Source organism: Hyperolius riggenbachi, chromosome 1 (genome assembly GCF_040937935.1).
Source record: "Hyperolius riggenbachi isolate aHypRig1 chromosome 1, aHypRig1.pri, whole genome shotgun sequence".
NCBI classification, from domain to species: domain Eukaryota; kingdom Metazoa; phylum Chordata; class Amphibia; order Anura; family Hyperoliidae; genus Hyperolius; species Hyperolius riggenbachi.
In genome coordinates, this window is record NC_090646.1 from 336,171,736 (window position 1) to 336,187,861 (window position 16,126).

Genomic DNA, 16,126 nt, shown 5'->3' on the forward strand with positions numbered 1-16,126 from the left:
TTGTCTTGTCCTTGCAATTGCACTGTCGCCAGTGGTTGGCGGTAGTGAATCGTTCTGTCTGTTTGGATCGCACTCGCCCTAGCGTTAGAGGCGGTGGATCTCTGTATTCTGTCTTGGAGTTTAACTTCGGCTGTGGTTGCTGCTGGTTACTCCTGTCTCTCTTGTTGTGCGGATCGCACTCGCTCTTGCGGAAGAGCAGTGGATTCTTATCTGACTTGTTTCTGTTGTCTGTTTGTCCAGAGCAAACGCTTGCTGTTGCCTGAGGTAAGGCAACCGATTAGCAAGCGTTTCTGTTATTTGTTTCTGGGTTCATTTGTTAGTTAGGGTTGGCGTGTTTTGTCTGTTGCGCTTCTCGTGCGGAGACCGCGCCATTAACGTGTTTTGTCGCTGTTGCGCTTCTTGTGCGGCGACCGCGTTTAGCGAGTGCGTTTGTTATTTTCTTTGGCGTTCAGGTTGTTATTGTTTGCTGTGCATTGCTTCCCCTCGTACAATTCCTACCTGGCATCCGTGGCAGTGCAGAGGGTGCAGAGGGTTTATTCCTCTGCACTCACAGCTCCATCTGCTGGTGGGAATTCCCCTCTACTGGTGCATTGCACCAAAGCTGGGTTCTGTTATTCAGACGCTTGTGGAGGATTTCCGCAGTGTCAGCGCACATCTTGTGCGCTGACCTCGGAGATAATTCCCCAATCGTTACAGTAGACAGGTGCATTTTATTTGAATGCTGGGTGTGTATTTTATACCACTAGTGGGGCTTGCACTCTCAAGCAGTTAGTCATAAGGATGCAATCTGTTTTTAAGTAGCACTGTTCCTTTCCTCGCCATAGTTGCATAGTTATTTTGGTTGAAAAAAGACATACGTCCATCGAGTTCAACCAGAGAACAAAGTACAACACCAGCCTGCTCCCTGAAATATCCCTGTTGATCCAAAGTTGTACAAATGTAAGCAACTTTGGTCAGCTGCTCCCATTTAAAAGCATTGCTTATTGATGTTTATGCAGAGCTTCTGTTTGGTTTCAAGGTGAGTTTGTAGTTTCTTGGGGGGGGAGGGGGCTCAGCGCACCTCTGATTGGTGGCCATTCGGAGGCGGCCTGGTGATGCGCTGATCCACCTTTGCACAATTTTGAGTTTTTACTTGGTAGTGCACCCAGGCTATGCATATGCATAATTTAGGATCAGTTAGTGTTAGGGCCCCTCCCATGGGGGATGACTTCTTCGCAGTGGGAGGGACAAGTACTTAATAAGTTGCATGCAAGCTATTACGGAAACAAACATCCTCCAATGGTAGACAGGTGCATTTTATTTGAATGCTGGGTGTGTATTTTATCCCACTAGTGGGGCTTGCACTCTCAAGCAGGTATTCATAAGGATGCAATCTGTTTTTAAGTTCCTTTCCTCACCATGGAAACATTTACAGGAAGGTTCCTTATAGTAGGATCAGGTATGCCAAAATATAGTGGAAACGATGAAGTGATCCATAGCACAATGTATAATGGTACCATACTTTATTGAAGAGACACAGGAAACCATAGAAAAACAAAAGTTTGCTTTCTTAAAACAGAAAGAATTTGCGATAATTCAGGTTGGAGTGAGCTTGAGATGTCTCCCAGTGCATCACTGCTGAATATATGCAAATTAACCATTGTTACCCTTAGAAGCTAAACACACCTCCAGAACCGCTGGAATGCAATGATGTGTCATCTTGTTAATTTGTACAGAGCCATAATAATCCAACATGCATACAGACTGTTTCGGATTGTTTGATCCTCATCAGTGCATGGCATGGATTAATTTGGCTCTATGGAGTAGGGCTTGTAACACCGAGAGGTACAGACTAACCAGCAAGCAGGAAACAATAGCTAACAGGTTACAGACATGTAATCAGTCCTTAAGGTGGCCACACACCATACAATTAATAGATCCAATCTTTCACCAATTCAATAATTTTGATCGGTTGTGCCGAAAAATCAAGAGCTTTTCTTTGTTTTCGATCGATAAATCCAATGCAATTTCCAGTTTTTTTTTATTTTTGGAGATTGGACATGTTGGAAATTTTAGACCAACTTTATCAAGAATGTTATGGTGTGTGATGGATTGTCAATTACTTGATGTACAGTTCAATCAATTTTTTCTGAGCTTTCAATTATTTTATTTATAATTGGGGGAAAATTGTACATGGGTGTGTGGTACATTGGTCAGATTTTTTAATTGTTACAATCAGTCGGAAAAATTGTTATTCTTGAATTGAACAGATATTTAAAAAAACTTGTATGGTGTGTGGCCACCTTTAGACTTAGCTCAGATGCAGCTCAATGCGGTGGCCACCACTACATTGCCCATGCCGATACCTATCAAGTGCCTGATTGGTGCACAAGAGCAGCTGACAGGTGGTGGATATGAAAAAGGCCCTTTCATCTCTCTTCAAAAATTGGCCAATAACAAACCGCTGTCTTCATCTTCACTTACTCTTTGAGATAAGGTCTAGCTCTATGTTCCTCTGTACAAAGTCAAGTTAGTTACCCCAAAAGTGTGGCATTGAGACTTGTATACTATATTATTTATAATTCATTTTTAGGGTTTACAATAAAAGCATTTGTTGCCCAAGTTATCGGGAGGATTGCGGACAAACGAGGAGGCGGCTGGAGGAAGCCCCAGGTATGTATACATTTTTGCTTCATATTCATTCGCGGTACAAAAAAAAAAAAACCACACTACAAACACAATAGATAATAGTGTCTGAATTCCAAATATTACAACATCTCTGGCCAGGAAATCTGTCACTTTATATGTACATGTAGTCAACACCTCAGGTACTTACTCAGTGTTGCAATGGATTGAAGAATTGTTTGCTCATTTGCAGCTGTCTGGAGAAGACTGATAACACAGAAACATGCAATTGCTTTGAAGATGCTTCTTGGTGATGTCAGCATGAGGAAATAAAGGTGTGTGTGTGTGTGTGTGTGTGTGTGTGTGTGTGTGTGTGTGTGTGTGTGTGTGTGTGTGTGTGTGTGTGTGTGTGTGTGTGTGTGTGTGTGTGTGTGTGTGTGTGTGTGTGTGTGTGTGTGTGTGTGTGTGTGTGTGTGTGTGTGTGTGTGTGTGTGTGTGTGTGTGTGTGTGTGTGTGTGTGTGTGTGTGTGTATATCATCCCACTGTACTACCTCATGTCAGAGCAGAGCTATTAATTGCTATTGCATATTCATTTTCATAAAGAGGTATGCCATATATTTAAAAAAAAAAAAAAAAAAATCCTTATTCCTTTCTACAAACGTGAAAGAAAAACCCAAGACAAGCCAGATGGCATTAAAGAGAACCCGAGGTGGGTTTGAAGAATATTATCTGCATACAGAGGCTCGATCTGCCTATACAGCCCAGCCTCTGTTGCTGTCCCAAACCCCCCTAAGGTCCCCCTGCACTCTGCAATCCCTCATAAATCACAGCCACACTGCTGACAAACAGCTTGTCAGAGCTGGCTGTGTTTATCTCTATAGTGTCAGTCTGCTGCTCTCCCCGCTCCTGCAGAACTCCAGTCCCCGTCTGCATCCCTTCCCTCCCTGCTGATTGGAGGGAAGGGACGGGGCAGGGACCGGAGCTATGCAGGAGGCGGGGGGGAGCAGCTGAGGCTGACACTACAGATGTAAACACCGCCTCACAGCATGGCTGTGATTTATGAGGGATTGCAGAGTGCAGGGGGACCTTAGTGGGGTTTGGGATAGCAACAGAGGCTGGGCTGTATAGGCAGATCCAGCCTCTGTATGCAGATAACATTCTTTAAACACACCTCTTAATTTTACAGTGTGCATCTGTTTTTTTGTGTAGTTTTTTTTTTTTTTTTTTTATTTATTATGTTTATCATGTACCCCGCTAGGGATGTTTTATTAACCTCCGCTCAGCACAGGATCGGATCCTAATGTTAAAAATAGGAACTGTTTCCACTTGTTAAGAAAACGGATCGGTTTGCCACGTTGTGGTAAGGGGAGAGCAGAGTACGAACGTTGCACATTTCACCAGACCTGCCGGGAAAATGTATGCAATGAAAGCCACTGGGCTAGTCGCCGCGTCCACTTTCGATCGTCACTGTGACGTCAATACTTACACGTCTCCCCGGTTTTGATGCTGCCACCGACTCCTCTGCTTCCTCCCAGAGGAAGAAGATCGGTGGCCTGCAGAAGAATGGGAATCTCCATTGGGCTGCAAAAGACCAATGGGAATCCTCAGCAACAGGGAGAATTCTCATTGGTTCACGGTGGACCAATGAAAATTCTCCCTGTTGCTAGGGAGAATTGGTCTAATGCAGTGATCTGCAAACTTGGCTCTCCCCAGCTGTTAAGGAACTACAAGTCCCACAATGCATTGTGAGAGTCTGACAGCCACGGTCATGATTCATAAAGACAAATGCATTGTGGGACTTGTAGTTCCTTAAAGCAGGGGTCCCCAACCACCGGGCCGCGACCCACTGCCGGTCCGTTGGCAGTCTCCTACCGGGCCGCGGCGTGGTCCTGGCCTCTCGCCCCCTCCCCCCGCGGCCACCGCTCCTGTTACCTTATGAGCGGCGGCCACTTCCTTCCTTATAGTCCCCCAGGCGCCGCTCTCCTCTTATCGGCAGCATCTTACAGCTGCGCATATTGCGACTGCTGTAAGGAAGGGAAGGAAGCGTATCAGCGGCTTCCTGTAGCGGCGATATGCATCGCCGTTACCATGGGAACCGCTGACGCGCTTCCTTCCCTCCTTACAGCAGTCGCAATACGCGCTGCTGTAAGATGCTGCCGATAAGAGGAGAGCGCGGCGCCTGGGGGACTATAAGGAAGGAAGTGGCCGCCGCTCATAAGGTAACAGGCGCGCGGCCGTTAGGGGAGAGGGGCACTACCTACACACCCACCCATACTAGGGCGCTACACTGGGCACTCACCTAGCTATACTGGGGCGCCATACTGGGGAACTATAATAGCCATACTGGGGCGCTTTACTGGGGCAAAATACTAGCTATACTGGGGCACTATACTGGCTGCACTGGGCACTGTACTAGCTATACTGGGGCACTATACTGGCTGTACTGGGCACTATACTGGGCACCATACTCTCTGTACTGGGCACTATACTGGCTGTACTGGGCACTATACTAGCTATACTGGATGTACTGGGCACTATACTAGCTATACTGGGGCACCATACTGGCTGTACTGGGCACTATACTAACTATACTGGGGGCACCACTATACTAGCTATACTGGGGCACTATACTAGCTATACTGGGGCACTATACTAGCTATACGGGGCACTATACTGGGGCACTATACTGGCTATACTGGGGCAACTAAACTCCCTATCTCCCTATACTGGGGCAACAACCCCCCCCCCCCCCCCCCCTCCAACCCACTGCATATGACACTGTCCACTAGGTCGCGCATCGCCGATCCCCCCCCCGGTCCCCAGAGAAAAATTTGGTCAGAAAGAGGTCCCCGAGCCGGAAAAGGTTGGGGACCCCTGCCTTAAAGGACCACTATCGCGAAAAAAGTAGGCAGTTAAAAAAAGTGACAGATGACAGGTTTTGGGCCAGTCCATCTTTTTAATGGGGATTCTCAGGGCTTTCTTTGTTTTCAACAGCATTTCCTGAACAGCAGTTTAACTGCCAAAATAGCAAGATACCAGCCGGCTTCCTTAATCACTTACTCACTATTATGTCAGTTAGATTTTGCAACTGTTGTTCAGGAAATGCTGTTGAAAATAAAGAAAGCCCTGAGAATCCCCCTTAAAAACATGGACTGGCCCAAAACCTGTCATCTGTCACATTTTTTAGGGCTGGTTCAGACAGACAGTCTGCGTGGCGTCGCGTCTGGGGGCGTTGCGGCGGCTGCGCGGTCAGGCTTTCAGTAGCCTTCGGTTGCGTACCGATGCGGGCGCGGTTTTTTTTCCCCCCTAGGGGAACATTAGCCGTCGCGGTTGGCCGCTCCCTGGAAGCAACATGTCGCTTCCAGGGGCAGCTCGAACGCTCGCGAAAATCGGCACCCGAACGCTGCGTTCGGGTAAAAGCGCGCAAAAGCTCAGTGTAAACGCTCCTATTCACTTGAATGGGAGCGTTTACCGCGACGTTCCGAACGCTTGCGGTAAACGCTCCGCAAGCGTCCGTCTGAACCAGCCCTTAAACTGCCTACTTTTTTTCGCAATAGTGGTCCTTTAGAACAGTGATCTGCAAACTTGGCTCTCCTGCTGGTAATGTATCCTATGGAGAACCCCGTGCCCCTACCATCCTCCGGGCTGTGTACCGAGGTACTACATTTTTTGCATCCACTCAAGTGTGAACTTGCCCTTATAAAGCACAAGTTACTACCCCTGAATATGTAAAGGCAGCCATACACTGGTCGATTGCCACCAGATCGACCAACGGATAGATACTCTCTCTGATTGAATCTGATCACAGAGGGATCTAATGGCTGCCCATATACTGCACACAGATTTTGAATTGATTTCAGCATGAAATCTATTCACAATCTGTAGAGCTGCCACTGCCACCAGCCTCTCCACCCCTGCTACCCCACAAGCAGCAATACATTACCTGTCCCGCCAGCGCGAGTCCCTGGGTCCGTGCTGACACTTTCTCTGGCTGGTCTTCTTCATCTTCACTTCACTTCCTGTCCCGTCCTGTCAGAAGGGGAGGATCAAACAGTAGAGCGCCCTCTACTGTTTGAACTTCCGCTGGTCACAGGACAGGAAGTGAAGATGAAAAAGGCCAGCCAGAGAAAGGGACTGCAGGGACCCGGGGACTCACGCCAGCGGAAGAGGTAAGATTATTGCTGCGTCGTTCGTCGCCAAATCGAATGCCACTAAAGACGCGCTCCCGACCCACCGGCGATAGAGTGAAATTTTCCGCCTGAACAGATCAACGGAATCAATTTCGGATGAAAATCGGTCGATCGGTCCGTGTTTGCTCAATCGATTTCCCAGAAGATTCGATCAGTGATCGAATCTGCTGTCTATTGGCGGGAAATTGAGTAAATGTATGGGCACCTTAAGAGAACCAAGCAAACCACTGATTGATTCCCTCTGGCCCAGGCTATTGTAGTTAATCCCTGCACAACAAATTCAAAATGAATACAGTACATAAATTACAGTTCTCCTTCGAAAACATTTTGTCAATGTTGGCTATAGTAGAATGTTTCGGTTTGTTATATGGTTTTCTATGTTCACACTAGTTAGAATTATCTACAGATTTAGGCAGGACATAGGAGGAAAAAACTTCAACAGGGACAAACACATTAAAGGGATACTTAAGCCTCCTAAAAATAAAAAAATAGAGTTTCACTTACCTGGGGCTTCTACCAGCCCCCTGCAGCGTCCTGTGTCCGCGCCGGTCCTCAACGATCCTCCGTTCTCTTTCTGCCAGCTAGTTTTGTTTTCGCCGACTCTGAGTCAACTTTCCACTGCGCCTGCGCAGCTCAGACCACTCGTATCTTTGCTTGCGCTCCCATCCACAATAGCGTCCTGCGCAGGCGGACGGAGGATCGTTGAGAACCAGCGCTGTAGGGGGCTGGTAGAAACCCCAGGTAAGTGAAACTTTTTCTTTCGGGGGGGGGGGGGGGGGGGGGGGGGGGTATTGGGAGGCTTAAGTATCCCTTTAAGGCTACTTGCACACCAAGACGTTGCGTTAGGTGCTACGTTAATGTCGCATAACGTGCACCTAACGCAGGGCCTGGTGCTCTTCGATGTGGACGTCAGAGTGAGCTGCGTTGTGCAGCTCACTCTGGCGTCCGTGATGCGTACTCTTGGACGCATGCGGCATCACGTGGTCCCGCCGGCCAATCGCCGCACAGAGCGGCCGCACCAGGAAGTAAACACTGCACGTCACAACGTGCAGTGAATATTAATTAGCCATGTGCCTGGCTGCTCTCCGCTCCTCCCCAACATGACTGAGCATGTGCAAACAGTCTAACGCGGCTTAAGCCGCTGCAACGCTATAGTATGCTGCACTTTCGGAAGAATGTGCAGCGTTACATGTAACGCAACGTGGGCAGTGTGAACAGCCCACTTGTGTTACACTGCTGTGCGTTGGGGGAGCGTTACAGGCTGCACTAACATGCGCCTGTAACGTCCCTGTATGTAAGCAGCCTAAAAGGCAAATTTCTGAAAAGGTTTTATATTTTAGTTTTAGACATTAGAAACTTATAATTTTTTTTTCACTGCTGCCTATGTCCTTCATTGAAAATGTTCCCTCACTTCCTGTCTCATAGATCTTCATGGAGTTTTGTGGCTTTATTCTGAAAACTGGTAGGAAATGAGAAGCAGTAAAACTACTCGAAATTATAACTCTCCTACTGCTACAAAAAGTCCTTATTTGTTTCACTCCTGTGAAGAAGATTTCCTCCCTTTCTGTTTGGACAGCAGGTGATGGAAATTCGCACAGAAGGAGACTCAGGACAGCCATAAAATCCAATATTTGTTCTAATCTCCTAGCATATTATTTCAAACTACAATAACATATTTCCCTGAACCAGTTTTTAGACTACATAGTTAAATTGCTATCAATAGCAGGAAGCAGCTCACAAAGTTCCAACAACCACACTGCACAGTTACGTATGCTACACTGTGGCAATTATGAGGGTCATTTGTATTTGTTAAGGTCTGAGAACACCAGGCAGATTACTATATCACAGATAGGTAGGACAGCATAACAGGATAAATGCCCATTCACACTTGTAAAAAAAAAAAAAAAAAAAACACCACACACACACAACAAAATGCAGTGATCCAGTATAGAAGGGTATGTGGGTATGTGTAAATGGATCCAATGTCAGACAGAGTTCATTCACACTTACCAAATGTAATAGAGCCCAACGCACAATCCCAACTACACAATTTCTCTGGAACCCCCATATACTGCTTATGCTCACATGACCTGTGCAAGCCTATGGGAACAGACAATATCTGTTCCCACTAGGTTGTTTCCCCTCCTTTCTGGATCAATTCTTCTGTGTCTTCTCCACAGGTATTAAGGTCCTCTGTGCTGCTGATCACTGATGGGATCTGCGACAAGTGCAGGTATTGCAGTCCCAGCAGAGACAGGGCTATCACTGCAGTGCAAAAGACAAATGGGAATCCTACATAGCACCAGTGAGAATTTCCATTGGTTCCCAAATGGTGGAACAATGAGAATTGTTCTTATTGCTAGATAGAATCCCATTGCCCTAGCCAATGGTAGCCCTTGTTTCTGCCAGGGCTCTGTACCTACTGGCACTTGTGACAGAGCCCAGCAGCGTCGGTGTGCATGGAGGACCTGAATGGCGACCGAAGACAGGTGAGTAGCGTCCGGAGGACTCGAATGTTGGTGGTGATGACAACAGTGAGTCGTGTGAATGTACTCAACGGATGTTGCGATAGGGCACAGCATATCCAGTCAGGATAGCTGTAATGCACTGCTGTGCATCCTTCCCAAGTGTGAACCTAGAAACAAAAATGGATGTAGTGATAAAGTGGAGGTTGTACATAAAGCAAATGAGGATGTTCAGAGTTACCTCTGCTGGTAATGGATGTAGGGAATTGTGCTAAGCATGGTTTTATCTGTTGGTGGCACTGAGTGCCTGGGATGTAAGTGAACTTCCATTCTCACCAGCATGTGGTATCCGGAACGCTGGTTACTTTGGATTCACATATCTCTACCACAAGGCCTCATTAGCTTGTGTTTATTATGCAGCACACCTGTGGACTTCACATAGCCTCCAGTGTTTTCCCCAGAAATTTTTTCCAGCCAGGTGGAATGAAAAAGTAGCCAGGTGGGGCATGATGGGGAAGGCAGGATCAGTGCAACACTACTTAGGAGGAGGAGGAGGTGAGCCGATGACAGCCGGGTGGTCACCAAAATTAGCCGGGTGGTAAAAGAGCCTGGGGAGAACACTGGCCTCTGCTAAAACTTTGCCTAAATTCCGGCCTCTGTGTGGATGTACTGACGATTTTTGGACAAACCTGTGTCTGTTTCCTAGTTCCTCTTTTTGGTTTTAATGTTTTTTTAAAAAGGGACCCAAGGTATGAGAAGCTGCCATATCTATTTCCTTTTAACAATACCAGTTCCCTGGCAGTCCTTTCGGATCTTTCTGGTCAGCAGGGTCTAAATCACACACCTGAAACGAGTATGTAGCTAGTCTTGTCAGCTTTGTTATAGACATCTGATCTGCATGCTTGTTCAGGGTCTATGGCTTAAAGTATTAGAGACAGAGGATCAGCAGGACAGCCAGTCAATGTGCATTATTTAAAAGTAAACAAACATGTCTGCCTCCATATCCCTCTCACCTTGGCGCATAGAAAAGGACCTCTAGTGGGTCTCAGGCCTAAGAGCTAATTGTGTTTTCCTTGTCTTCTGTGCTAGAGTTTAGCTCCACTTTAATGCGCTGCGCCAAAACATCTGTAGTCTGGCACATTTCTTAATGTAATTGCCATAGATTCACTGTGCGCTGAAAATGCATGCAGCAGTGTGTTATGGAACGGATGCATTGCCATTACATTATATTATATTGGCACCACATCTGATGAAGGGCATTCACTGTAAACTTAGCTTTACCAGACAGCAATTTACCATCCATTGGTTATTTTGTCTACTGTCACATTGAACAGATTGGAAATTCTATCACTAGTAAAAACAATTGGGAACTAACATTTCGTCAGTTGCAGCCATGCTCAGATTTGATTCTATGGGGGGGGGGGAGGAGGGGGAGGCTACCTTGTCCAGGGGCTGCAACGGCCATTGGGGTATCCCCACGGTCCAGCTGTCAGAGCATTGATTAGCCACTGATTGGCAGCTGCCACTGTGCCAGCAGCAGTAACAGCCACTGATTAGCAGCTGGTACTGTGCTAACTGCACACAATATATGAGTTATTTCCTGTGGAAATGTTTTATTTGACAAAATGTCACAGGCAGAGTGTACCTAACAGCAATCAGCAAACATTGGGTTTTATTTCACTAGTTAAGCCCCCTAGCTCTCTCAAGAATGACAATATGGCCCTTGGCCTAAAAAGTTTGGACACCCTTTTAGAATAGCCAGGGCTTTTGCTCTGGTGCTGTGGTCACCCTACGCTTGCATAATTAAGAGATCTGTATACTCTCTATAGTCTTGAATTTAAAAGAATGTTTTTCAGTAAAGGCTCTTAAATGGCTAAAAGGGGCAGTAAGGGCAGATGAATGGCTAAAGGGTTGGTAAAAGGCACCATGTAGCCACTCATTTACCACTGTTAAGCACCTCCCAGTTGCAAAATAATGCAACCAAATAGAAGCATTTGTAACAACAAATTTGTCAGTCATTGACATGCGGTGTGGTTACTACTCAGAAAAAAAAGGGTGCACGTTGCATCCAGATACCAGCTGCCGCCTGCTAAAGCTTCGTCCACACTAGTTCTCGGCTGAGGGGGCCGGTTAGGGCTGCCTCTGCTAAAAAATTTTGTAGGTGTACCATGGCTCCAATGTGTTGGCGACACTTGGTCTGCCGTATCATCTTGTCTTAGTGCTGGCCGAGGCTTTTGTTCTCCTTCTTACTCCTCCCACTCTTGTGTGCCATACAGTCATCCCTCCATAGCCTGAAGCCCAGAACTGTCGCTCGAAGGATTGAGTCCTGATTACTGCAAGGTAATGCCCATGTAGCTGTAACCTAGGATTTTGGTAGGGAATACATTGTGAGCTCCTCTGGGCAGTTAATGAGGGGACTGTTTACTTACTGTAAAGTGCTGTAGAACATGCCATACATAATGAATTTCCACAATAGATGCATTAGCACCATTAAAGTAATTGGGAATCGATAAAAAAAAAATAAAAAAAAATCAGCCAGATGCTTACCAAAGGAGAAAGAAACTTTGGGTCCTATAGAGCCTTCCTGCTCCTCTCCCGGTCCCCTCCATGAAGCGCTGGCTCCCCAGTTTGAATACCCTGCCGCGGGGGACTTCGGAAATCAAGTCCTCCCGAAGACAGGTGGCTGCATACTGCGCACGCAAAAGTACGCGAGAGTAGGCGCTCACATTTATGCAGTATGTAGTGGCCCATCTTCGGGAGCGGCAGAGAGCAGTATTTGACCAAATGGGTTGAATACTGCTACCAGGGAGCCAGCGCTGGAATGGGGACAGAGAGGAGCAGGAAGGCTCTATAGGACCCAGAGCCTTCCCTCTCCTTGGGCAAGTATCTGCGTGTTCTCCCCAGGCTTTTTAGCTGGCTGCTCCACCCAGCTAGTTTTGGTGATCACCTGGCTGTCATCGGCTCATCTCCTCCTCTGCTGTAAGCAGAGTTGTGCAGAGAAGTGTTCGTCCTGCACTCTCTCATCTCACTCCACCCGGCTACTTTTTCATGCCACCTCGCTACTTTTTCATGCCACCCAGCTGGAAAAAAAATTGTGGGGAGAACACTGTGCGTAATTTTTTTTTTAATGGATTCCCAATTACTTTACAGATCTGATATGGTGCAATTCTGCCCTGCCAGAAGTGGGAACATCTGTTTTTTTCCCACACAGCGGCAGGTGCTAGAGCCGCAGGGACGCGCTAGTCACGTCCCTGCAGTTTGGGGGGTCTGCAAGCGATCCTGCGGGCAGATGCCCGCGATCGCGCTGCTGCTAGCGGGGGTGGGGAGGGGGGGGAATTGGCTGCAGGGGACAAAAGTCCCCTGTGCCAATCTGAGCATGTCCGCCGAGAATAAACACCGTTTTTGTTCAAAAACAGTGTTTATTTTGTAAATGGAGCTGTCATTTCCGCCAGTTTCCAACCGCCCGATCGTTAAATTTATGAATGGAAACAAGGTTTCTATTCATAATCTCCCTGCCACCGCTGTGATCAGAGGCCTCCGATGGAAGCCTACGTCACTTCCACTTGTTACAATGTAACAATACATTGTATCCTATGTAGCGTTATTGTACGCTACATAGAATTTTGCTCAGTGTGGACATCTTGTGGCCAAATAGTAAAATACACCTACTGACTATAGGGAAAAAAAATAAATAATATCTATGTCAAGAGGGCATCTTATTAAATAATGGGCTCAAAATTAGTGATGGATTTAAAACTGAAAAAATGCACCTTTATTTCTAAATAAAATATTGTCACCATACATTATACTAGGGATATAATTTTAACGTTGCAATAACCGAGACAAATGGGCAAATAAAATGTGTGGATTTTAATTAAAGCGGAATATAACCCTGCATTTCAACTTTGCTCTAAAACATTATTTACAGTATATTATATGCAACCAGCATTTTTTTTTTTACTGGACCAGCATTGGAAGGGTTACACAGAGTTTTAAAGTTCCTGGAGATTTCTGCAGACACATCCGAAGCTGAAATAGATAGATACATTTATGTAAACAAAATGTATCTATTTCAGCTTCGGATGCGTCTGCAGAAATCTCCAGGAACTTTAAAACTCTGTGTAACCCTTCCAATGCTGGTCTAGTAAAAAAAAAAAAAAAAAAAAAAAAAAAATAAAATAAAATTGCTGGTTGCATATAATATGCTGTAAATAATGTTTTAGAGCAAAGTTGAAATGCACGGTTGTATTCCGCTTTAAAGTGGTTGTACAACGTTTTCTAGCATGTCCTTTGTCATTGAGCAAGCTGTGACACTGAAGGACACCTGCTCACGCTCTAGTCATGTGAAATAGTCATTAGTGATTGTATCAGGATTCTACAATTCATTTATGTACGAAGCTTGAAAACCACAGTTTTTTTTTTATTGCTGTCTGTGTCTGCACTGGGAAATAGCAAAGGGTACAGGTAGCACAGCCGGTTAGAAACTCTTCCCTTGCAATGAAGGTGCATAGACTTTAGGGCATTGGCATGTATGCCCCATCAAGCAGTGCATTACAGAGTAGTCCATGCACCCCAATTCTTAAAGGGGTTTCTCATAATCATTCCGCGCTGCTCAGTTCGTCCATTGTCCCCCCCCCCCTTAGTGACCCGAGTGACTCTGCAAGTTACAAGGCACTGTGCATGCTGGCTGTGCTTTTCCTTGATTGCGCTCCCGAGGCTTGGAGCGCTGTGCACATGTGCAGTAGCAATTTTTGCTCACTGCACGAGTGCAGAATGCTCCTGAGTACAGGAGTGTGTTAGAGGAGGCAAGGGGCATCACATCCAGCATTCAAAGGGTGACACCAAGAAAACGAGCAGCGCAGGATTACAGCGAGGGACCAGGAATAATTCAGGGGGCTGGAAGAAGCCCCTGGTAAGTACCTGGCCAATTTTTTTTTTTTTTAATTCAGTTAAAGTTTCCTTTTAACCATTTCAGTCCGTGGGTATTTTTTCATCTTATGGACGAGAGGAATTTTCCCCTTTCAGCGCTCCTCCCTTTCATTCCCCAATAACTTTATCACTACTTATCACAAATAAATAATCTATACCCTTATTTTTTCCGCCACCAATTAGGCTTTCTTTGGGTGGTACATTATGTTAAAAATTATTTTATTCTAAATGCATTTTGACAGGAATACAAAAAAAAATAAAAAATTACTTCTCAGTTTTCGGCCATTATGGTTTAAAAATAATACATGCTACCTTAATTGTAATTCCTGCTGCAATATTGTAAACTGTCACCCAAAGCAATCATGAAAGTTTGCTATAGGTGGCATTTACGTATCTCAAATGTGCACAAAGATTCAAAAAGAAAATGAGGATTCTCTTTGAAAGAGTATGGATGAATCTAAAACAGGCACTAGTAAGGTTCAGACCCAGTGATAAAACGTGCAGGGAAATTCCACTTACATGATTGGTTGCATATTTCCAATGACAGTACCCTCTACAACATTTGGGTTTCAGATAGGTAGTAATAACAACTATGCCCACACTATGGGCTGGTGCACACCGAGCGGGTTTTTCAGCATTTTTGCAGCCGCTTGCGGCTGCGGATACGCTTGGTTAATGTATCTCAATGGGATGGTTGACACCAGAGCGGGAGGCGTTTTGCTGAAACGCATACTCCCGGGTGAGGCATTTTATTTGGATTGCGGCGGCGTTTCTGCCTCCAATGTAATGTATAGGAAAACCGCAAACCGCTCTGAAAAACGGAAGTTCAGAGCAGTTTTGCAGGCGTTTGTTACAAAAGCTGTTCAGTAACAGCTTTACTGTAGCAATATATGAAATCTACTACACCAAAAAGGCTTCACAAAACCGCAAAATGCTAGGTGAAACGCTACAGAAAAATAAGAAAAATCGTTTCAAAATCTGCTAGCATTTTGTGGATCTGCTAGCGGGTTTTGGTGTGCACCGGGCCTATTAGGCCAATTCAAACGCTTCAAGATGTAGAGGGTGGTGTGATTGGAGAACTGTTCCATAGGAGATTTATCACTGGGTCACCTCAACCATACTAGGCCATAAAATAAATATATTAGGTAACGTGGATGTGATCTGAGAAGGAACAAAAAAACTGGAGGAAAGTTTTGCTAACCTACCTCTTATCAAATGCTGCCTTTTTCGTAGATAGGTTTCATGGGCAGTGAAATCACTGTAGACAGTGTTCATGCCAATGCTTCTGGTCTCCAGCCAGTGCACAGTGGCCAGCCCCCTGGCACACACCTCCAGGGCAGAAATCTTCAGGTCTTTACACAGCTCTACTACCACTTGTCCAGTTAGCAGCTCTCCAGCAGTGTACACCCCATAGGCACTGGGGCAGAGCTCCACACTGAAATCCGTTATTTTACTGAAATGCATATTGATTCCTTAGGTGCAGAAGATCTGCTGCTGCAGTGGCTGGGAGCTTCTGCAAGACGTGAATTGCAACGAGACACTTCCTCTGGCAGGATGGGAGTGTTTGAACACAAATTTCCAGTCTGATGATTTATTTTGTAACACATCCAACAAGGTTCTTCCTCTCTTCTTTCTCGCAGGGGTTTCCGTGCTTGTAACGAGGTGACGAATCAGCACAGCTGCCAGTAGCTCTTATCTACAGTCGGCACACTACTCTTAACTGACATAAGGGGAATTTAAGCTTTAGACACACCCTAAAAGGGCAGGGTCTGCATTACACACCTCTTATTAGTGTGTCCTTTTAAACCACTCTCTTCTGCAATTGGTCAGACTCGGGACATGGGTCTCTGTAGCTTTCTACACGGCACACACAAAAAAGCACCGTGGAACGAACTGGAAATTCCTGTAATGTCATGCCTGTCAACGATATTAACTTAA

The 16,126-nt window shown here is 45.8% G+C and overlaps 1 protein-coding gene across 1 annotated transcript in view; it reads right to left on the reverse strand.

The window, feature by feature from the left end:
• ARRDC2 (arrestin domain containing 2) overlaps nt 1-15,881 on the reverse strand; it is a 112,075-nt gene extending 96,194 nt beyond the window's left edge. The window contains exon 1 of the mRNA XM_068233948.1: nt 15,394-15,881. Within this exon, the coding sequence (XP_068090049.1) occupies nt 15,394-15,652 (259 nt within the window). The 5' untranslated portion in view covers nt 15,653-15,881. The remainder of the gene's footprint in view (nt 1-15,393) is intronic.
• Between the last annotated feature and the right edge of the window lie 245 nt (nt 15,882-16,126).